Below are 22583 nucleotides of genomic sequence, written 5' to 3' on the forward strand. Positions count from 1 at the left end.
TTTGCAATATCCTTCCCCCAGGAGTGGGGAGGGAATGGAGATTTTGCAGTATCCTTCCCCTGCCACGCCCACCAAGGCACGCCCACCAAGCCACACCACACCCATCAAGCCACACCCACAGAACCGGTATCAAAAAAAAATTGGATTTCACCCCTGATTTAGAGGTTGTTGTTTAGTTTGGATTAAGGAATGGATGTTGCTAAAAAATAGAAAGCTTTTATAGTTAGAAAGACATGACTTGTGATTTGAGTGACATGATATTTATAGTATGATAAAGACAATAGTAATGTAAATTTTAAAAATCATTTTGTTGGACATGCTCTTATGAGAATTTAGAATGAATATAAACCTCTGACCAAGGATGGCCTAAATATATTTAGTAGCTCACATTGCCAGACTAGCAAGAATGGTAACTATATCAACAAAGCAAAGCAAATTAAAAATTGTTAAAATAATTTAAAAATGTGAAATAAAGTCAGGATGCTGCTAGATTAGGAGAAGATTGGGAAAGTATACATATGGAATAAAATTGCCGAAGGAGAAAAATATGCATGGGGATTATGAGCATAGGGGATGATTGTTAATCTTTGAAATTAATTCTGGTTGCCTGACTTTCTTCACTTTCTCTTACCAAGGAAGCAAGTGGGGGAAGGAGAAAACCGGCTAGCTGGTTGGCAGACATTGAAGCCTAGAGGTTAATTTCATCATCTGCAGGCTATTCTAAAAAAGAAATGTATCATTGCCATTCATTTGGGCGCTGTGAATCTCCCCCAGACTTTCTTGAAAGCTGCCTTTACATCTTTGTTGCGTAAGCTGTAAATCAAAGGGTTGATCAGAGGATTGACTACCGTATAGAACAAAGCATTTGTCTTGTCCCAATTTGGAGTGTGATAAGAGTTGGGTGTGGAGTATATGATAAGCATGGTGCCATAGAAAAGGGAGACAGAGACCAGGTGAGCTGAGCAAGTGGAGAAAGCTTTGCGTCTCCCTGCAGCTGAACGGATGCGAATAATGGCTGCCACAATACCAATGTAGGATTTCACAATGACAGCAGTGGCTGCCAGCAAACTGAAACCAATAAGAGCAGTCAGAATGAGTTCATATACTCTTGTGTCGTCACAGGCCATCTTCACAAGTGGTGGCACATCACAAAAGTAGTGGTTGATGATATTACTACCACAGAAGCGTAGGCGGAAAGTGTTACCGGTGTGTGCAATAGCATTGGCAAATCCCACTGTATAGGCTCCTACCACCAGCTGGACACAGAGCTTCTTGGGCATGGCAATGGCATAAAGGAGTGGGTTGCAGATAGCCACAAAGCGGTCATAGGCCATGAAAGCCAATAAGAAGCATTCACTCCAGCCCAATCCAGCAGAGAAGAAGAACTGGGCTGCACAACCTGCTAAGGAAATGTGGTTGTCCTTGGATAAACAATCATATAAGATCCGAGGAGTGTAGACTGAGGAGTACCAGACATCCAGGAAGGAAAGGCTTCCCACAAAGAAGTACATGGGTGTGTGCAAGCGGGAGTCTAGGTAGATCAGGGTTATGAGGCCCAGATTCCCAGTCAGTGTTAGGGTGTATGTGGCCAAGAACATCACAAAGAGAATTGTGCGTAGAAATGGGTCTGGTGTAAACCCAACCATCACAAAATCAGTAACCAATGTGTGATTGTCTTCAACTTCCATCTTTTCTCATGACCTGCATAGAGAGGAAAATAAGAAGAAAAGTAAGTAAGGTGTTACAATTTTGGGCACTGAATAATTAACTCATGCTATAACTTTGAAGGATATTTTGAAAACAGCTTATTTGATGTGTTGTTGTTAATTTTGAACCCCAAACTGATTTTGCTTCTAGTTTTGAACATTCTGTAAATTTCTATATAATGCAGGTTTTACATGAAAATAATAGCATTACATCCTTGTTGCATTATTATAAGGTACATTTGACTCCATGTGTTCTGCAAGGACTAAATAGGCAATCAAAATGCCAAATCCAGTTTGAACATCTGACTGGCTGTGTGATGAACATAATTAATTTTTAGTAATAATATTATTAAATAATAATGCAAAATTTCTTCACTGGAGACTTGGCAAGAGATTTGCATTTGAATGTACTACATGCAAAACTACTAGAACCATCAAGCTGAAAAGGTTTTGGAAATTCAGTGGGTCAACATCTTATGGGACTTTAATTATCCAAACAGAGAGGCATCTGGTTCATGACATGCCTAACATAACAGTCATTAAAAACAAGAAAGTTTGGTTCATTGATGTGACTTTACCAGGGGATGCTAGGATTGAAGGAGGAACAACTGGGGAAAAACTGGAAAAGGGATGCGGATAAATATCCAATAGCTCAGTTTTACAACAGTGGATGCATTCTGAGTCTGCAAAAAACAGACGGGGGGAGGAATGATGTCTACTAATTTGATCTGGACTATAATATCAGCATCTGATACACGACAGGTAAATAATGGTTTCTATTTTGGAAAATGAAACGAATTGTAAGGATGAAGGTCCTCATACCCAAAATCAGCATTCAAAGATGATTCTCTGTTATTTATCCACAATCAACATATCTGAGGAGCTTGCAACTGCAAATGTGTCATCAAATTAATATCTGAATATTTATTATTTATTTATTTATTTATTTATTTATTTATTTATTTATTTATTTTGTCAAGCATGTATTAGATAACAGATATAAGTATAAACATGATTATGAATACATGAAATAGATATGAATAAAAGGGAACATTAGGACAGGGATGGTAGGCACACTGGTGCGCTTATGCACGTCCCTTAAAGACCTCTTAGGAATGTTTTCAACCTTGTGTTTGGCTCAAAATTCTCCTTCCCTTTATTTTGGCAGTATGTATTAATATTAGACTCAGTAGTTGCAACCTTACTGTCCACATTCTAGCATCAAACATCTCCAAATATACTCCCAACGCTCCTAATATTTTCCAAAGCAACTCCTAAATTGTTAGCTTTTGCCATTTATTTCTTGCTAGCTTTAACTTGTTTTTTTTTCATCACTTACTAGGATACCTTTCCGGGTTCAACATTTGCAGCTTACCTGCATTGAGAGTTCAGTTCCTTAGTTAGCATCAGTTACTAAATCTCTCCTAAATCTTTTCCAAATCTCAGTTCCTTACTGTCATTTATTCCATGCTTAAATCTCTCCCTTCCTTCTATTCTCTAAAATATCCTGATCTCCAAATTACATGATATGGGCATGCCCTCCTTTCTTGAAAAGTTCCTCATATTTCCAGAGCCAACGTAATTCTTAAGATTCATATTAAGACCATTCAAATAGTTGTTTTATCTTCTCTGAAGCTTTTCCCAGCCATACAATCCCTAGGTTTTGCAGAGCATTGCAGCTATAACTTGATTTCATTGACATGCCCTGATCTTTGATACAAAATTCCAGAAACCTATATTTTTTATCAACGTTGACTAAATTGTTCTATTTGATTGTACCCAAATGTATAATTGCACTGAAGCTTCCCTTTCCAAATTTCACCAGAATAAACAGACACATCCCAGCTAAAAAAATCCAAACAGGATTCCCCCAAGCATGGGGAGGGGGGAGGAGAAAAAAGCAGTAGATTTTCTTTCTTTTAATAAGAATTGCAAATTGGTTACCTGAAGTTGACTGCTCCGTTCTGACAGCCATTCAAGCTGCCCTTGAAAAAGCATCAAGTAGATACAATCAATAAACAAAGAAAGGAGAGTGTCCAGTGTTGTGTAAACTGGTTGATTCATTGAAAGACCTTTCTTGTGGCCTAAAGAGAATGTCCACTCCTCTCCCTGGTCCCACTGAGTGACTTCATTTCTAGCCAGAGAAGCAGCAGAAAACATTTGCTGTCACTATCCTACTGCAACTGCATGTTTTTCAGCCAAGGTTTTAACTGAGACTCATCTCATCAGGGGGTTCAATTTTCTGCTTAAGTCCATATTACTGTTCCCTTTCCTCAGAGGTGTGGGAAGCTCCCTTTCCACTTCATAGAAGTTCAGTTAGTTAAACATTTTGAAGAAGGGCTATGAACAGCTTTCCATGTCTCAGAACTCTACCTGGGATTTGTCTTTCAACTCCCAATCTAAGCCTCTTGTCAGAGACAGTATTGACTCCTATCTTCTTTTCACAGAAAATCTTGGAAGAAGTGACCGCTATGCACATGTTGCATGATGCTGCTTCTGGAGGGAAGCAGAAATTGGAAAAATGAAATGTGAATTATTTTTGAACACCTTCCACTATTCACAGAAAGACAGAAATAGATGGGTCGTTGCATGGCTGTGACACCCCTGATGATCAGAGGTGACAAAAACAGATATGTGAGCATTAGTTAAGTCCTAACAGCAATAATCATAGAATCTTGCTGGACATCTATCTAAATTATGCCCAGCTATGCCAAACGTACCTGAATGAAGCTGAGGTTTTTTTCCCGCTATGTTCTTTGGACAAGCCAACCGAGCAGCCTATATGGAAGCCTTGTATTTTCCTGAGTAAGGTGAGAACAATACTTCTTTAAATTAGATTCTCTCCATTCCCTGGGGAAGTATTTAAACTGAGTCTTTCCTCTTGATGATCTGAAGGTGGAACATTGGTATCATGCCAAAAGTTTTTTTCTTAATTCCTCCAAAGGGAGTTCATCTTTTTAAAAAAGGAGGTGGGGAGAAAAATCACCATTCCATGAGGTTACCTGTGATCTCCAGGTAAGCATTCGCCTTCCATGTTGAGGACCCTTTGAAGTTCAGTTAAAATTATCACTTGTTTCAGGGGCCTTTCCTAGAAAAACATCGGTGCAATGTAGAATTCATAATGGCATCCCTTTAAATTTATTATAATTATTCATTTAAACAAATTTTACAGAAAAATTCAAAGAAAGAAACAATGAAACTATAAACTGAAGAGAAAAATAAAAAGAGGGATTACTTTTTTCATAATGATTTTTATTTTTATTCAAAAAGAGTTAAAATACAAAACTCCAAAACTGGAGAAAATCCATAGGAACAAACAAACAAACAAAAAAGAAAGGAAACATTAAAAAAAGTGCAACCCCCCCCCCCCAAACACACATACACATATTATCCCTCCTAGTTGAATACTGGTAAATATATTATAACAATATTGGTTTCCCACCCTTTACGAAACAGCTCCCCCCCCTCAAATTTTCAAACTTATAATTCTGTTTATAAATTATTAACCTGTCATCTCTCTATGATATTAATGGCCACACTTCCTGGGAGAATATTTTTTGTCCAGGATAAAAATATTTTTTAAAGAAATAAGCTCCAAAGTGTAGTGAATGTCCAATATATATGTAAATCAAGTCCAAACATTTCCTTACAGAAGACAAAGGTTATTCAAAAAAAGTAAAAAAAAAAATGAAAGAAAAAGAACAAGAAAGAAATGGATAAAATCCAGCAGGGGATTAAAATAAATCAGCATTCAACCAACCAGTCAACTTTTAGAGAGTTGAAGCAAAACAGGAGCTTTAAAAAGTATAATTGAAATCCAGGCATGCTTAAGAGAATGGTCTGTCAAAAGGAAGAAGATGGATGACCTGGCTTTCTGCTGCTCTCATTAGGAACTGTAATCTTCAAGATTCCTCATCCTAGGTAAGGAAGTTATCCATAGTTGTCTGAAAACTATCAAATCAAAATGAACTAAAGTGAGTCAATTAATAAAATCTTTATTATGGTCATAGGTCAGCGTAAGGGGGTGGGTGAGTTACAAACAAGAGAAATTGTCTCTCCAGGTAGGGAATTTCTCTGTATTGGCTTTCTATGATAGCTGAGTGGAGAGCATGACATTATATAAGCATGAAGGCCATCCAGTGTCTAGGTACTTCAAGGTTGTTAAAGGTGTCATGGGAGACACAGAGAGCCTATCAGATTCATTCTGATAGGTTCATTCATTCGCCAACTTTCATCATCAATAAAAGATGGGGGCCTGGCTAGATCCAGCTGCGGCTCTGTGTCTATATGCAGCCTATATGCTGTTTAATGAGAGCTTTAGCTTGATCATATCTTGTGCTCAGTAAAAGACTTGTAGAGAAGCCCAAGGATGAGGCTTTAGTTGCAATGGCCTTTTTCATGTCGATTGAAAATCATCTCTCGTAGTTAGTGCGGCAGGGTCAAAGAGAAAAAATGAGAGTTTGAGCCGGTAATTGACACACTCTAGCCTCCATTTTCATGAGCCTGTCCCCAATCTCAGGGAGGCATTAGAACCACATCTGAGAATCTCAAGGGCCAATGTTAGAAAGTTGGATTGAACATATTGTAATGGTGCATAGTTATAAAAGGGCCCCGCTGGGTTCTGTAAAGAATGTGTGTTATTGGCTTGGCTATGAATAGTTTAAGTGCTGTAAGTATATAGTGACCACTTCTTGTCTTGAGAAATTTGAGTATGGCAGTTGTGTTCTTCTGTGCATTTTCAGCAATGTAGTCTCCGTGGATTTTCCTAGTATTAGCAGAGTGAAGGACAACTTCCAGATAATTGAAACAGGACACCTGCTCAGTTTTCTAAATTCTGCCCATCTAAATTCCAGGAGTGGCTCTTGGGCCTTTTGGCAATTGCCATGATTTGGTTTTCTGAGTACTAATTAGTGTTCTCTGCAGTACTCTGCTAGTGATTTCAATGCTCTTTTAAGGCAATAATTATTCTTGAAAATAATGCTGAGTCATCTGAGTAGAACAGAAATGTGTCTTCCAGCAAGTTTTTTTTGGGTGTGTGTGTGTGTGTGTGTGTGTGAAAATTCATGTTGAGGAGAAGGTCCACCAAGGAGTTGATATAGAAATTAAATAGGAGTGGGAATGACACAAATCTTTGCTTGACACCTCTGTTAGTTCTGGCCGCCTTGGAGAGGTTGCCCTGGGGATTACTCTTACTTTGAGTGAGGTCACTTCATGAAGCATTCATATTTTTTTTAAAAAGATGTCAATCAATCAAGGAGGTCTCCAAATTTTCCCACAAGTTAGCTTGGGATATAGAATCAAGTGCTAAATAAAATCTATGAAAGTGGCATATAGAGACATGTTGTGTAAGGAATATTTTTCAATGAGATGATAGACTACTGGACACTCATTAATGGTAGATCGGGCTTCCTAAAGCCAGCCTGCTCCTCTGCAAATGTGTTTGCTTATCCCAACCAATCCCGAAATTTCCTTGTAGATATCCTGCTTAGAGTTTGGCTAAAGTGGATAATTAACAGAATCAGAGAATCAAACAATAGGAAGGGATCTTGGAGGCCTTTTAGTCCAATCCCTAAGACCTCAAACCTCATCATATTTTGGAAATAAATTACAATTTGTGCATTCATTTTCTTTGAATTTTTAAAAACCGGTAGCTTATATATAAGAAAAACAAGCCTTGTTTTAATTTTTTTTAAAAAATATTAGTTTTATTTTTATGGCTTTTCAAACTCATTCCTTTGAATGCAATGTAGAATTTAAAAATATGAATATTCACACACATAAACATTTTGAAGCTTTCCCAGGGGGGTCAAACTGAAGGCCCACGGACCACATCCTGCCCACAGGATGCTTAGATCTGGCCTGCGGGACCGCCCTGGAAACAGTGAAGGATCGGCCGGCAGTGCCTCTGCCAGCACAAAAGGAGCTTGGGAGAGCCATGTGCAGCCCTCCCGAGTCCATTTTCACAGACCACCACAGGCATCTTCAACATGAGTGATGCTGAGCTGGCCACGCCACCCTGGCCATGCCCCCCACCTCTCCCAAGTCAAACACAACCCTGATGTGGCTCTCAATAAAATCGAGTTTGACACCACTGCTGTATAACATTTTATTTCCCCCTACCAAGCCATTATTTCATTGGCAGAATTTATTTATTGTAGTAAAACCCTACAATAATTTAAAAGTTTGAATTAAGAGGTTGGACTGTGCTAGCCATCCTGAGGGAAGAGAGGAAAGAGGTCAATAATACTTACAGAAAACAAGCATTGTGTCTTCTTTTACATAGTTTTCCACACATGACTTCCACACAGGAAAAATTGTCTTAGTCTATGTTATTGGCCCAGACTTCATGAAAATCTAACTCTATCCCTAATAGCAATTTTCACTAGAAGTAGGATTTTTTCCTGTGCGTTTTATTGTGTCGAAAACTAAGTCCAAAAGGAAAGCTGTAAGCCTCATTTACTTAAGAGAGCTTCTGAGAATCTAAGCAAGAGGTCTGTCTTTGGTTCTCCATAGAATAACATCTGGCTATGAATGTCTGACAATTTCAAATGAGGTCAGAGTACTTGAAAACACCACACAGAACACATGCTGTTGAAAAATATACAGTTTTCCCCGTGAAAATCCCCCCCCCATGGAAGTCATGGAAAACCCTTGAAACAACTTGAAATAATGCAACATCTGTTTCTCTCTGCTCTAAGAACTGAAAGGAAGAACTATATATACCATTTATAGTATGTACAAAGTATGGTACCTCCCTGGGTACCATACTCTGAAGATTGTTATCAGGTCAGAGAAGGACTGGGAAGATGTGTGCAAAGGAATCAATTGACTGCCAAGAAAATTAAAAGTGCAGATATTGAAAATGGCTCCCTCAACCATTGGGAAGGGAGGGAGGGAGGGGAGGGAGGAAGGAAGGCAACACTACAGCAGGGTCTTAATTTACTATCTGAAATCTACTCTGGAGAAAGACAGTATCAGTGACATTCATTTAGATGATGTGACTCTCTCCCAGACTTTCTTGAAGGCTGCCTTCACATCTTTGTTGCGTAAACTATAAATGAAAGGGTTAACCAGAGGGCCAATTATGGTATAGAACAATGCATTTGCCTTGTTCCAATTTGGAGTGTTTTGAGATTTGGGTCTACAATACATAATGAGAATGGAGCCATAAAATAGCGTAACTGACACCAGGTGGGCCAAGCAAGTGAAGAAGGCTTTGCGTCTCCCTGCGGACGAATGGATACGAATGATGGCTCCTACAATACCAATATAGGAGCTCAGAATGATAGTTGAGGTTACCAGCCAATTGCAACCTATGAGAGCAGTCAGAATGACTTCATAGAATCCTATATCATCACAGGACATTTTCAGAAGAGGCAGCACATCACAAAAGTAGTGATTGATGACGTTGTTCCCACAAAAGCGTAGGCGGAAAGTGTTACTAATATGTGCAATGGCATTGGCAAAGCCAGCTATGTAAGCTCCTACCACCAGCTGGATGCAGAGCTTCTTGGGCATGGCAGTGGTATAAAGAAGTGGATTGCAGATGGCCACATAGCGGTCATAGGCCATGAAGGCCAGTAGGAAGCATTCACTGTAGGCCAAGCCAGCAGAGAAGAACAATTGTGCTGCACAACCAGCTATAGACATGTGATTATTGTTGGATACACAGTCAGACAAGATCCGAGGAGTGTAGACCGAGGAGTACCAGACATCCAGGAAGGAAAGACTGCCCACAAAGAAGTACATAGGTGTATGCAAGCGGGAGTCTAGGTAGATCAAGGACATGAGACCCAGGTTCCCAGTCAGTGTAATGATGTAGGACACAAAGAACACCACAAAGAAGATAATTCGTAGAAATGGATCTGTTGTAAATCCAACAAGGACAAAATCTGTAACAAGTGTTCGATTGCTTTCCACTCCCATCATTTTCATAAGCACAATCTGTTTAGAAAAGAAAGAGAAGTCAAAATTTGACAATTTTCAGTCCCAGAATACAGAATTTGTGCTACGATTTTGAAGCATGTGTTGAAAACCCTTTGAAGTACAGTATTTGGTATGCTGTTTTCAACTTTTCCCTGAACTGATTTGGCTTCCAGTTTTTAACATTCTATAATAGTTATGGGATACAGGCTTCATCCATTCAAAAGAGACATTCAACAAGCCCAGAAGTGGACAAAAAGAGCAAAACACCTCCTTACCAGCAATCAACACCCAGATGAGCATAGATTAACACCAGGGGTGGGTTCTACTTACCTTTACTACTGGTTCGCAACAGGATCACACGCACGTGCCTTGCTTCTGTGGACGTGCCTTGCTTCTGTGCATGCGCAGAAGCTTCTGTGCATGTGCAGATCACTGATGACAACATCCGGGACGGTGGGTGGGGCCTCCTGCTGGTTTTACTACCGTTCTTGCAAACCGGTCCGAACTGGGGCAACCCACCCACTGATTAACACCCAGAGTAACATTAGGATAACAATCAAAAAGCAAACAATGCCCCAATCAAGGAACTGCCAAAAACGCTAGCAATAAACCTATACTGACTTTAATTTCATCTGGACTTTCCATTGATAAGTATAACAGAACAATAGAGTTGGAAGAGACCTTGGAGGTCTTCTAATCCAACAACCTGCTCAAGCAGAAAACCCTATACCCGTGATGGCAAACCTATGGCATGTGTGTCACAGGTGGCATACGTAGCCGTATCAGTGGTATGTGAGCTCATTTTCGGGGCTTCTGGGCCCACCAGAAGTAGGAAAACAGGCTGTTTCCTGCCTCCAGAGGGCCTCGGGGGTGGTGGGGAAGGCCCATTTTTTGCTGTCCCCAGCCTCAGAGCCCCTCTAGGAGTCTGGGGAGGGCAAAAACAGTCTTCCCCACCCCCCAGAGGCCCCCCAGAGGCCAGAAACAGCCCGTTTGCCAACTTCCAATGGGACCAGAAGGCCAGTTTGTTGCTGTCCCCAGCCTCCAGAGCCTCTCTAGGAGTCTGGGGAGGGCGAAAACGGCCTTCCCCCCCCCCTGGAAGGCCCCTGGAGACCAAAAACGGTCTGTTTTCACATAGAATTATGGGTGTGGGCATGCATGTGTGCGACCCCCCTGCGCCCCCCCTTCTGGCATGTGATGGCAAAAAGGTTAGCCATCACTGCCCTATACCATATCAGACAAATGGTTGTCTAATCTCTTCTTAAAAACCTCCAGTGTTGGAGCTATAACTTCTGAAGGCAACTCATTCTACTGATTAATTGTTCTAACTGTCCGGAAATTTCTCTTTAGTTCAAGCTGATTAGTTTCCATCCATTGCTTCTTGTCCTGCCTTCAGGTACTTCAGAGAATAGGTTGTCCCCCTCTTTGTGGCAGCTCTTAGATATTGGAACACTGCTATCATGTCACCTCTAGTCTTTCTTTTCATTAAAATAGACATAATCAATTCCTGCAACTGTTCTTTATATATTTTAGCCTCCAGTCCCTGATCATCTTTTTTGCTCTTCTCTGTTCTCCTTCTAGAGTCTCAAGATCTTGTTTATATCATGGCGACCAAAACTGGATGCATATGTGCTGGTTGTGCAAAAAGACTATAAGGAAAAAAATACACCAATGTGTACAAAAACATATGATAATAAAAACTGAATTAAAACTACAAATATTTTTATTAAGTATGATACTGGAGAATATAAAAGGAAAGCATCACAATTTATGAAGAAATATGCTGACGGTGGCAAGAGTCCTTCTGGGACTCTTCTTGGGAAGAGAAATCTTGCAGACCAAACAGGCTTGGGAGAAAATTTTGGAAAATACATGGCAATAGCAAAATTAACTGTATATATTCATAGCAGACGCTTAACCAAGGTTGACAATGTTCTCTTATATAAAATACATAACACAGAGAGGGAATCTAAAGCACTTAGAATATGGTTTTGGAAGACAAAATCTGTTCAAAAAATAATAAAAATTACTTCAATAATCATAGTCCAAAACATACTGTATGTATTTTTCCTATTTTATGGTCTGAAATATTTTTGGAACACGGTCATAGTAAATACCTGGTCAGTTCTGATGACAAAGTTTGCACTTATAAATTGTAAAACGGTGGATGAATTTTCAGACTGCAAGACAAGGAGGAAAAACATAATGTGTAACTCCTTGATCTCAACTATACTTTGATCAGCATTTCACAAGGCAGGTCAAGAAGGTACCTTATATAGATTTTTAAACAGATGAGCATATCCTCCTAAAAATTATTCTGCTAGCAGTTTATATTTAGATTTGTATGATCTTCTAATCATTTTAATAATAGCATTTCTATAAATGATCCTTTACTGATCATTTACTAATTGGGAATTCTTGCTTTATTTTATTTGTTGAGATAAATTCTTTTTAATGAGCTCAAGAGAGCAAGAGAGCACGGTTGATTCTTCTTGGATATCTGTGTGATAAAGAGGCAGGACAGACTGCGAGGAAGTGATAAAATTAAAAGTGAGCCAGTGAATTGCATAACTTAATGAGATATGAACTGAATCTGTATCTTTGCATAACTATAACCATGGGAGTTTATTCCATGCCAGTTATAGGCTAGTTGAATTCTCAGATTGGAAAGTTGTGCATCCTGTCACCCAAGGTATTCACTTATAGATGATTATTACTGCAATGCTCTAACTCATCTGAGGACCTTCATAATCCATTAAGCTTTATATACATCTCTATTTTATTCCTAACAATTTCATCCAGTTGATGTTCTGTTGTTTGTCACATTTCTAATGATGAAGAAACAACTATTTTCTTCATAAAAGGTAAAGGTTCCCCTTGCACGTATGTGCTAGCCGTTCCCGACTCTAGGGGGCAGTGCTCATCTCCGTTTCAAAGCTGAAGAGCCAGCGCTGTCCGAAGACATCTCTGTGGTCATGTGGCCGGCATGACTAAACGCCAAAGGCGCACAGAACACTGTTACCTTCCCACCAAAGTTGGTCCCTATTTTTCTACTTGCATATTTTACATGCTTTCGAACTGCTAGGTTGGCAGAAGCTGGGACTAGTAACGGGAGCTCACCCCATTATGCGGCACTAGGGATTCGAACTGCTGAACTGCCAATAAGTTCAGTGTCTTAGCCACTGAGCCACCGTGTCCCTTTTATTATTCATTTATTATTTATTATTTCTTCATACAGGTTCATAATTTTCTCCCTTTTAATGAAAGTCCAGAACTAGCTACCTGAGGTGGATTGACCTCCTCTGATTTCCATTCAAACTATCCCAGAGAACATATCACTTAAGCAGAAGCAATAACAAAGGTGATGTCTAGTGTAGTTTTGTAAACTGTTGTCTTTCTTTCTATTTTGTGGCCCAAAATACAGGTTCACTCTTCACCCGATACCCACCCCAATCCCACTGAATGACCTCTTTTCTAGCCAGTGGAACAGCAAAAAAGATCTGCCTTCTTTCCTTTATGTAACTGAACATTTTTCAGCCATGGTTCTTCCTGAAGCTCATCTCATCAGGGGAGTTGCATCATTTGCTTAGATCCAGATTAGTGTCTTCTTTCCTCAAAGGTGTGAACAGCTCTTTCCAGGAGCTCTGGTTTGCATAATGGTTAGAATGCAGTACTATAGGCAAACTCTGCACTCAGTCTCAAGTTCGATCCTGATGGAGTTCAAGGTTGATTCAGACTTCCATCCTTTGGTAAAATGAGGATCCATACTTTTGGGGGCAATATGTTCACATTGTAAACTGCCCAGAAAGTGCTTTAAAGCACTGTGGGGTGGTATATGTTGAATGCTATTGCTAGTGCTTCACTTCATGGAAGACAACAGTTTAGGTAATTAAACATTCCAAAGAAGTGATTTAAAAAGCTTTCTCTGTCGTTTCTCAGAGGTCTACCTAGACTTGGACTTTCAATTCCCATTCTAAAGCTCTTGTGAGAGGCAGGATTGACTCCAGCCTTCCTTTAGAGAAAGGGTTGGAAGAAGTGACTGCCATGCACATGATGCGTGGAGCTGCTTCTGGAGGAAGCAGAGATCAGAAAATGAACCAGTTTTGAACAATTTCCACTATTCACAGAAGGGCAGGAATGGATGGGTTGGTGCATGGCTCTGAGACCCTTGACAATCAGAGGCAACACAAAAGGCCTTGTGAGCCTTGGTCAAGTCCTAACTGTGATAATCATAGAATTTTGTTGGACATCTATCTAAATTATTCCCAGATATGTCAAACTTACCTGGATGAAGCTGAGTCTATTTTCCTGCTCTGTCTGTTGGACAAGCCAATGGATCGGAGTCTTGTTTTCTCCTGAATAAAGTGTTCACATCCCTGTTTCAAATTACGCAGTCTCAGTCCCCTGTGGGAGCACTTAGATTAAATTATCCCTCTTGGTGATACGAAGTGGGAATATTATTAGCATTACTAAACATTTTTTCCTAAATTCTCCAAAGGGAGTTTCATCTGGGAAAAGAAAGGGGACAAACGCCCCAAGACTTCCTGAGTTCCCCAGGTAAATAATTAGAAGTTTAGCTGCAAACATCACTTTCTCAGGCCATCTCTGGGGGAAAAAAAAACTTTGAAACATACCCTTTCAATTATTATTATTATCATTATTTATTTACTGAAAGAAGGTTTATGAAAATTACAAAAAATGGGAAACAAAAAGGATACATTATTTTTGCATTACTAAAATTGTCTTTTCAAAAACAGAAAAGTTATATATCAAAGGTTGTCCAAGATTTTTGGGAGGCATCCAGGAGTCTTGCCCTACACATTGCTGGATGTGAGACACTGTTTCTTAAGTTGGATACCAGGAGAGGTCAGTTAGAACTGTTGCTGTTATACCAGCTTCCCTGCTATGTTGCAATCTGAGTTCCTTGATTCCATAGTTGGGTTGGTGGTAGATCTCCCTGAATTTATGGTGCTGGGAGATTTCAACCTACAATCTCTAGATACAGAGTCAGAGGTAGCTCCATTGCAAGGAGCTAAACCATTCAGGCCCAACTCATATATGATTTTTTAGATATATCCTTTTTTAGAAGGAGTGGCCTGCTGGCTCTTAAAGAGATGGTGGTGCACCCCTTCCTTGAAGAAACATAATTAAATCCAAGTTGTCTGGACAGCTTTCATCCAATCTCCAATCTTTCCTTTTCAGAGAAGGTGGTACAGAGAATGGCCACAATGCAGCTTCAAAGAACCCTAGATGAGGCAGATTATCCAGATCCACTTCAGTTGTGGTTCAGACCAGGGTTGGGGACTGAGACAGCATTGATTGCACTCATGGATGACCTCTGGTGGGAGCAGCATGGAGATAGTACATCCATCCTGGCTCTTCTTGACCTCTCAACAGTGTTCAATACTATCAATTATACTATCCCTCTGAGCTGGCTTCAGAATTGGGGCTGGGTAGCACTGTATTGTGTTGGTCCTCCTTCTGCCTCTGTGGCTGATTCCAGTTGGTATTGATAGAGAGAGAAAGATCCTGCCCACAGCCCCTACTTTATCGGGTGCCTCAGGGTTCGATTCTCTCTCCCCTTCTATTTAACATTTACATGAAGCCACCAGGTGAGGGGATCCATCAGTTTGGCATGATATATCATTAATATGTAGATGACATCCAGCTTTCTATCTTTACTCCAGGCCCCTTGAATGATGCTGTAGACATCTCAACCAGTGGTGGGTTGCCCTCGGTTCGCACCAATTCAATAGAACCGGTAGTAAAACCGGCGGGAGCCTATGCCCACTGACCCTGACATCATGAAAATGCTTCTGCGCATGCACAGAAGCTTCTGTGCTTGCGCAGAAGAACGTGTGTGTGACTCTGTTACGAACTGGTAGTAAAGGTAAGTAGAGCCCACCCCTGACCTTAACCCACTGTCTGGAGGCTGTTGGGGACCAGATGGGGTAAAAACAGCTTCCAACTCAACCCTAGGAAGACAAAATGGCTATGGGTATTTGGACCATCCGGACATAAGGTTCTTCCATATTTAGTTCTGGATGCACTTGCACGGTGCCATGCGCTTCCATTGGCCGTTCTGTATGGCAAGTATAAAAGAATACCATTCATGGAAAGACTCTGTCCCTGTGGCTCAGGAGAGGTGGGGACTGTGGGTCACATGCTCCTTAGATATTCCTTTTATACGGAGATTAGGAAAAAACATATTCTGGCAATAACTGCTAGGTATCCTGGCCGTGCTGACACTACCTATCTTCAGTGGCTGCTTAAGGATGAACAGCCCATAATTACAGCACAGGTGGCCAGATTCTGCACAGCAGCACTGGGGATTTGTGGCAAATGCATATCTTCTCCACCATAGCGATATATATAACAATTGTGGCCAACCTTTGCACTGTTTAGTTATTTCCCTTCTAGCGTTGAACCCACAACGGGCCACACAGTATAGGGATTGCAACTATCGTATAGTCAGACCATGTATAACGGACACTGGGTTTTATTATAGATTTAGTTGTCATTTATTATTTTATACTAGAATTCTTAAGTGTATATATACTCAGTGCTTTTATTTGTTCTGGTCTAAGACTGTAATAATAAATTGAAATTGAAATAATTCTGGATGGGGTTGCACTACCCTAGAGAAACCCAGTGCACAATCTGGGGATCCTCTTAGATTTATGGTTCCTGCTCAACAAGCAAGTGGCAGCTGTGGCTAGGAGAGCCTTTGCACACTTTTGGGTGGTATACCAATTGCGTCCATTCCTGGACTGGAAGGCCCTGCTTACAGGGATTCATACCACTGTAACCTCTCCTTTAGACTATTATAATATGCTCTACATGAGGCTACCCCTGAAGAGCATTTAGAAACTTGAAGTGGTGCAGAATGTGGCTGTGGGGGTAATAAATGTTGCCAAATATACAGCATACATAACACCACTTCCATGTGAGCTATATTGGTTACTGGTGTGTTTCCAGGTGTAATTCAAAGTTATAGTTAGCTTGGTATCTGATTACCGGAGCGATTGCCTTTCTCCATGAGATTTTACCCATCCAACTTAATGTAGCAGATTGGCCATGCCACAGATCCTGTCAGATAAAAAATGTCAGCTAGTAGGGACTATAAGTCATGTTTTTTCTGCAAGGGCCCCTGATCTATGGGACATCCTCCCTTCAGAGATTAGAATGGTCCCAACCCTTCATGAGGCCCTAAACACCTGGCTATGTTCTGTGGCCAGGGTGCTGAATGTGTCAAGGCCCCCATTTCCTGGCTAAATTACTAACTGGTCAAGTATCTCAGCTGCTATGCTTAGTTATTTTGGATGTTTTTAAAACTGTTTTTAAATGTTTTAGTGTGTTAATTGGTCTGAGGATGGGGAGCCTAATTCTCCAGCAGGCCTAGCAGCTGGAGCTGGAGCTTCATTTGAACACCATGACAAAATTTTCATCAGACAATTGTAAAGCTTTATTTGTTCCATCCTGCAACAACACCTATAACCCCATCAAAGAATAACTTCTGCCTATCCCAGGACCTTGGAAAAGACTCAATAAGTGGACAAAAGTGGCAAATCCAATCTAAACATCTGGCTGACTGGATATTGAATCATAATAATAATAATTAACATGATCCAAACAGAAATAAGTACCAAATGTCCAAATTAATTTCTTTAAAAAATTCCAAATAGCAATATGGATCTTTTCTTTGTTTTGGCCTTTTTTCGTGTATTTAGTTTTTTTTAATGAAAAATGACATATGAGGCATATAAATTAAGGTAAAGGTAAAGGTTCCCCTCACACATATGTGCTAGTCGTTCCCAACTCTAGGGGGCGGTGCTCATCTCTGTTTCAAAGCCAAAGAGCCAGCGCTGTCCGAAGATGTCTCCGTGGTCATGTGGTCGGCATGACTAAATGCCAAAGACTCATGGAACGCTGTTACCTTCCCACCAAAGGTGGTCCCTATTTTTCTACGTGCATTTTTTACGTGCTTTCAAACTGCTAGGTTGGCAGAAGCTGGGACAAGTAACGGGAGCTCACCCTGTTACACGGCACTAGGGATTCGAACCGCTGAACTGCCGACCTTTCGATCGACAAGCTCAGCATCTTAGCCACTGAGCCACCACATCTCTTCATGTATAAATTAAATGAATACATAAATATAACAAATAAAAAAGAAGACAGTTAAAAAAAAATTTTAGAACATCCATTCAACAAGAAACAATATTTTAGATATGGTTTACTAGTGAAGCTGATATTGATTCAAATGTGGATTTGAAAAACAATAGGCCACAAAAAGGATATGGGTAAAAATTGAAATATTGAATATGCAAATGAAGAAGGGTTCATAGAAAAGGGAGGGAGAGCTCTTTTCTGCTTCAGTCAATGGAAAGAGTGTGACACCCTGTTTGACAACAGACTGAATGACAGGTTACTGGCACAGAGCACACTGTTGCCCTATATCCTGTCACTCTGGTGAGTTGAAAGATGGCTAATCCTTGACCCCAGCTACCTGCCTTCAGTTAGGCTGCCCTACTGTCCCCTTCAGTAAAGACAATAATTTCTGATTTTTTCCCCCCTCTTCCTAATGGGTGATCCTTGGTTGGGGAAGAAGTGAAGCTGAAGGAATACACCAATTTAAATGGTCTCCTATGAAATCAGTAAGGACTGTCCAGCCAGAATGTTGAAGCAGGATAGAACTCAGTTTTGGGGCAATGCAATTTAGGCTGGTACACTTTCTTAAATAAATGGAGGAACACAAATGTGAATATGACTATGAGAAAGGTCCTAAGAGAACACCCCTGAGGTAATTCCCAAATATTGGATAGAGTTTGGGAGAGAATAAAGCACATGTTTCATCCACACAGGTCTATCATCATGCCTGCTGTGTTTCTATTCTATTTCCCTTATTGTGAACCATGTTTTGAAATGCTTTCAGGTAGGAAAAGGGACTGAGAAGATGGACGTATGGGAAACAATTCACCCCAAGAAAAATAAATACCGGTAGATTTTGAAGATGGCTCTTTTGACCATCTAGGAAGGAAGGAAGGAAGGAAGGAAGGCTGACAGTATAGATTTAAATCATCTGAAGTACAATCTGGGGAAAGAGACTATAAATGGCATTCATTTGAGTATTGTGAATCTCCCCCAGACTTTCTTGAAGGCTGCCTTTACATCTTTGTTACGTAAGCTGTAAATGAAAGGGTTGGCCAGAGGGTTGACTACAGTATAAAACAATGCATTTGCCTTGTCCCAATTTGGAGTGTGATGAAAGTTGGGTGTGAGGTACATGATGAGAATGGAACCATAGAAGAGGGAGACTGACATCAAGTGAGCTGAGCAAGTGAAAAAGGCTTTGCGTCTCCCTGCAGCTGACCGGATGTTAACTATGGCTGCTCCAATGCCAATGTATGAGCTTACAATGATAGCTGTGGTTACTAGCAAATTGGAACCCAATACAGCAGCCACAATGAGTTCATAGACACCTATGTCATTACAGGTCATTTTAAGAAGTGGTGGCCCATCACAAAAGTAATGATTGATCACATTGTTTCCACAAAAATGTAGCCGAAAAGTGTTGCCAGTGTGTATAATTGCATTGGCAAAGCCAGCTGCATAAGCTCCTACAACCAGCTGGATGCAGAGCTTCTTGGGCATGGCAGTGGTGTAAAGGAGTGGGTTGCAGATGGCCACAAAGCGGTCATAGGCCATGAAGGCTAATAGGAAGCATTCAGTGTAGGCCAAGCCAGCAGAGAAGAAGAACTGGGCTGCACAACCAGCTAGGGACATGTGGTTATTCTTAGACAAACAGTCAAACAAGATCCGAGGAGTGTAGACCGAGGAGTACCAGATATCCAGGAAGGAAAGATTGCCCACAAAGAAGTACATGGGTGTGTGCAAGTGGGAGTCTAGGTAGATCAGGGTCATGAGGCCCAGATTCCCAGTCAGTGTTAGGATGTAGGAGGCCAAGAACAGCACAAAGAAGATAATGCGAAGAAATGGGTCTGTTGTAAACCCAAGCAAAATAAAATCGGTAAGCAATGTCCAATTGCCTTCCACTTCCGTCATTTTCATAAGCACAACCTGTTTACAAAAGAAAGAGAAGTCAAAATTGGGCAGTTTTCAGACCTGAAGTAGAGAATATTTGCTAACATTTTGAATGATGTGTTGAACTCCCCCTTCTCTGACATATTTGGCATGAGTTTGACAATTTTGCCCCCAAATATTTTTACTTTTGCTTTTTTAACATTCCGAATACATTTACAGGATTCATCCTTTATAAGAAAAGGACAACATAAGGCCCTCATTGCTTAAGAGCACTCCATGAAGTCTGCTAATCTTTTCTGGAGACAGGCTCAGACTGTTAACAAGATTGGGGTGGGTGAAAACTGGGTAGAAGACAATGGTGGGCTGCAAATTTTTTAACAACCGGTTCTCTGCCCTAATGACTGGCTGGGTGGGCGTGGCTGGATGGGCATGGCCAACTAGATGTCACTTACGTCGAGGGGTGCTTCGCCTCACCCGCCCTCTCATGACCGTGGCGATGCTGCTACGGTTGTAAGTGTGAAAAACGATTATAAGTCACTTTTCAGTGCCCTTGTAACTTTGAATGGTCACTAAATGAACTGTTGTAAGTCAAGGATTATCTGTACAAAAATACAAAAAGCTTCTTTGCTTGCAAAAAGATGCCCTAAATACCAATCATTAGATTAGAAATGGGGGAATACACACTGAAGATCAATGAGTCACAGCTGTCCTGGAAAGCTAAACCATTCTGCCTGAATACCTTCCTTTTCCTCAGCAATACCTGCAATCCAGAGTTACAAATCAGGCAGGTGCCAGAGCACATTGAGGAATTAAAATAGTTAAAATACAGCCAACTTTTGCTCATAAAGTGAAACCCTTTAGCAAAGAGGACATTTAAGCTCTCCAGAAAGTGGATGGGCATATTTGGGCTACAAAATGTTGAGCTAAAGAGACAAATTAACATCTTGAGTGAGGGCTAATCCCATTCTGTTTTTGTTCAGACCTTGCTGCAGGGAATTTTTGCCTATGAATATAGCTATCTATCTCTTTATCTCTTAAGTGCTGACATCTGCTGTGGGTTATTTATTTATTTATTTATTTATTTATTTACAAATATTTATATGCCGCCCTTCTCCCAAAGGACTCAGGGCGGCGAACATAAGTTAAAAAACACACAATAAGAAAAATCCTAATTAAAACCAATTAAAACAGGGACAAATAAATAATAAAACCCAAGAATCAGATTCAGCCCATTTGTTGAAACAGCCAAGTCTTTAGGCCTCGACGGAAGGAGCGGAGATCAGGCACCATCCGAAGCTCAGTGCGTAACTCATTCCAGAGGGCAGGAGTGTCCACAGAGAACGCTCTACCCCTGGACGTTGCCAGCCAACATTGTCTGGTCGACGGTACCCTGAGGAGGCAACCCTGTGTGAGCGGACAGGACGGTGGGAGGCGGGTAGGAGATGGTCCTGCAAATACCCCAGACCTAAGTCATGTAGGGTTTTAAAGGTAAGTACCAGCACCTTGAAGTGGATCCGGAGGACCACTGGTAACCAGTGCAGCTCGCGTAGGAGAGGTGTTACACAGAAGTAATGGGGAGCTCCAGTAACAACCCGCACGGGCGCATTCTGGACCAGCTGGAGCCTCTGGGTGCACCTCAAGGGCAGCCCCATGTAGAGGGAATTGCAATAATCCAAGCGAGAAGTAACCAGGGCATGAGTGACCGTGCGAAGGGCATCTCGGTCTAGGAAAGGACACAACTGGCGCACCAGGCGAACCTGTGCAAAAGCCCCCCTGGTCATGGCCGTCAGATAGTCTTCCAGAGACAGCCGGGAATCCAGGAGGACACCCAAGTTGCGGGCCCTATTAAGGAAGGTGGGGGCTGCTTTCTCCCTCTAAGAAAACATTTTTCTCCATTTCTCATTCAGGGAAATATATTCTTCCTTTTTAATATTTCTCAAAATATTTCATTCTTCTAGGAGAGGGGTGGGTGCTAACTTTCTACAACTGGTGCCATGTTACTATGCCATATTATCACGAGAGCAAACTATAACAAATTGGAAGGAGGATCCATTTATTATCAGTGAGCAATCATGTAGCTTGGCCACTCTGAAGCAAAGCAAGAGACTCCTGTCCCAAAGGTGCTTTTTCAAGAGGCAACTGGACTTTCTGGAAACCAAGAAGCCTCTTGAAAAATCACCTTTGGGACAACCATGACCTGGATGACTGAATAATCCCCATAGACAAGAGACACCTGTGCTCAGTGAACTGACAAAGCACCCAGGAGAAGCAATCATTAGATCCATTTGCACCACTTAAAGATACCAGCTGATCTCACTCACTTCACAAGATACCCTAAGGTAATCATCCAGATTTAAGGAAAAATCACATGCCCTCAGAAAGGCAGTAAAAAAATCAGACAGAATGTCAAGCTTGCATCCTGCCTCTCAGCCATTTCTTCCATTTTGCCTCCCATGCTTGGATTAGTCTCTCCATATGTCTATCATTTCAGCTTCCTAGCATCCCAAGTATGCGTTATGGATCAATGATGAGGGTTGGGGAAACACTTTTCTTAGAGAAAAAGCAAGCTCATTCACAGGTATGTATGGAATAAGGAAACCAAAGAAGATAAGTGTCTATGGAGATTCTCAGTCATCCAGGTCATGGTTGTCCCAAAGGTACTTTTTTTTCAAGAGGCAACTGGACTTTATGGAAAGACTAGTTGCCTCTTGAAAAAAGCACCTTTGGGACAAAGAAGATAAGAATCTGAAGGGATATATTAGATGAAAAAGCTTGTTAAATGCAAGGACCAGTCCAACAATTGCATTACTAGCATCACTAACATCACTCTATTTCAAGGATAATTATATTAAGAGGTAACTGATTACATATACAAGATTATACATAGGGACAAGAAACAAATTAAAATGCACT

At 40.9% G+C, this 22583-nt stretch overlaps 3 protein-coding genes across 3 annotated transcripts; all 3 read right to left on the reverse strand.

Moving 5' to 3' along the window:
- Positions 1-746: 746 nt before the first annotated feature.
- On the reverse strand, positions 747-1688 carry LOC117667223 (olfactory receptor 9G4-like). The gene has a single exon (XM_034420433.2). It carries the CDS (start codon positions 1686-1688, stop codon positions 747-749), a length of 942 nt encoding a protein of 313 aa, XP_034276324.1.
- Positions 1689-8690: 7002 nt separating this feature from the next.
- On the reverse strand, positions 8691-9641 carry LOC117667186 (olfactory receptor 9G4-like). The gene has a single exon (XM_034420403.2). The coding sequence runs from the start codon at positions 9639-9641 to the stop codon at positions 8691-8693; it is 951 nt and encodes a 316-aa protein (XP_034276294.2).
- A 9105-nt stretch (positions 9642-18746) lies between these two features.
- On the reverse strand, positions 18747-19697 carry LOC117667187 (olfactory receptor 9G4-like). The gene has a single exon (XM_034420404.2). It carries the CDS (start codon positions 19695-19697, stop codon positions 18747-18749), a length of 951 nt encoding a protein of 316 aa, XP_034276295.2.
- Positions 19698-22583: the final 2886 nt, after the last annotated feature.

This window comes from Pantherophis guttatus, chromosome 1 (assembly GCF_059756535.1).
Source record: "Pantherophis guttatus breed Tessera chromosome 1, ASM5975653v1, whole genome shotgun sequence".
NCBI classification, from domain to species: domain Eukaryota; kingdom Metazoa; phylum Chordata; class Lepidosauria; order Squamata; family Colubridae; genus Pantherophis; species Pantherophis guttatus.

Bases quoted from the DNA above. Each gene is read 5' to 3' on its own strand.
- LOC117667223 (XM_034420433.2), bottom strand. From the start codon at position 1,688: ATGGAAGTTGAAGACAATCACACATTGGTTACTGATTTTGTGATGGTT.
- LOC117667186 (XM_034420403.2), bottom strand. From the start codon at position 9,641: ATGAAAATGATGGGAGTGGAAAGCAATCGAACACTTGTTACAGATTTT.
- LOC117667187 (XM_034420404.2), bottom strand. From the start codon at position 19,697: ATGAAAATGACGGAAGTGGAAGGCAATTGGACATTGCTTACCGATTTT.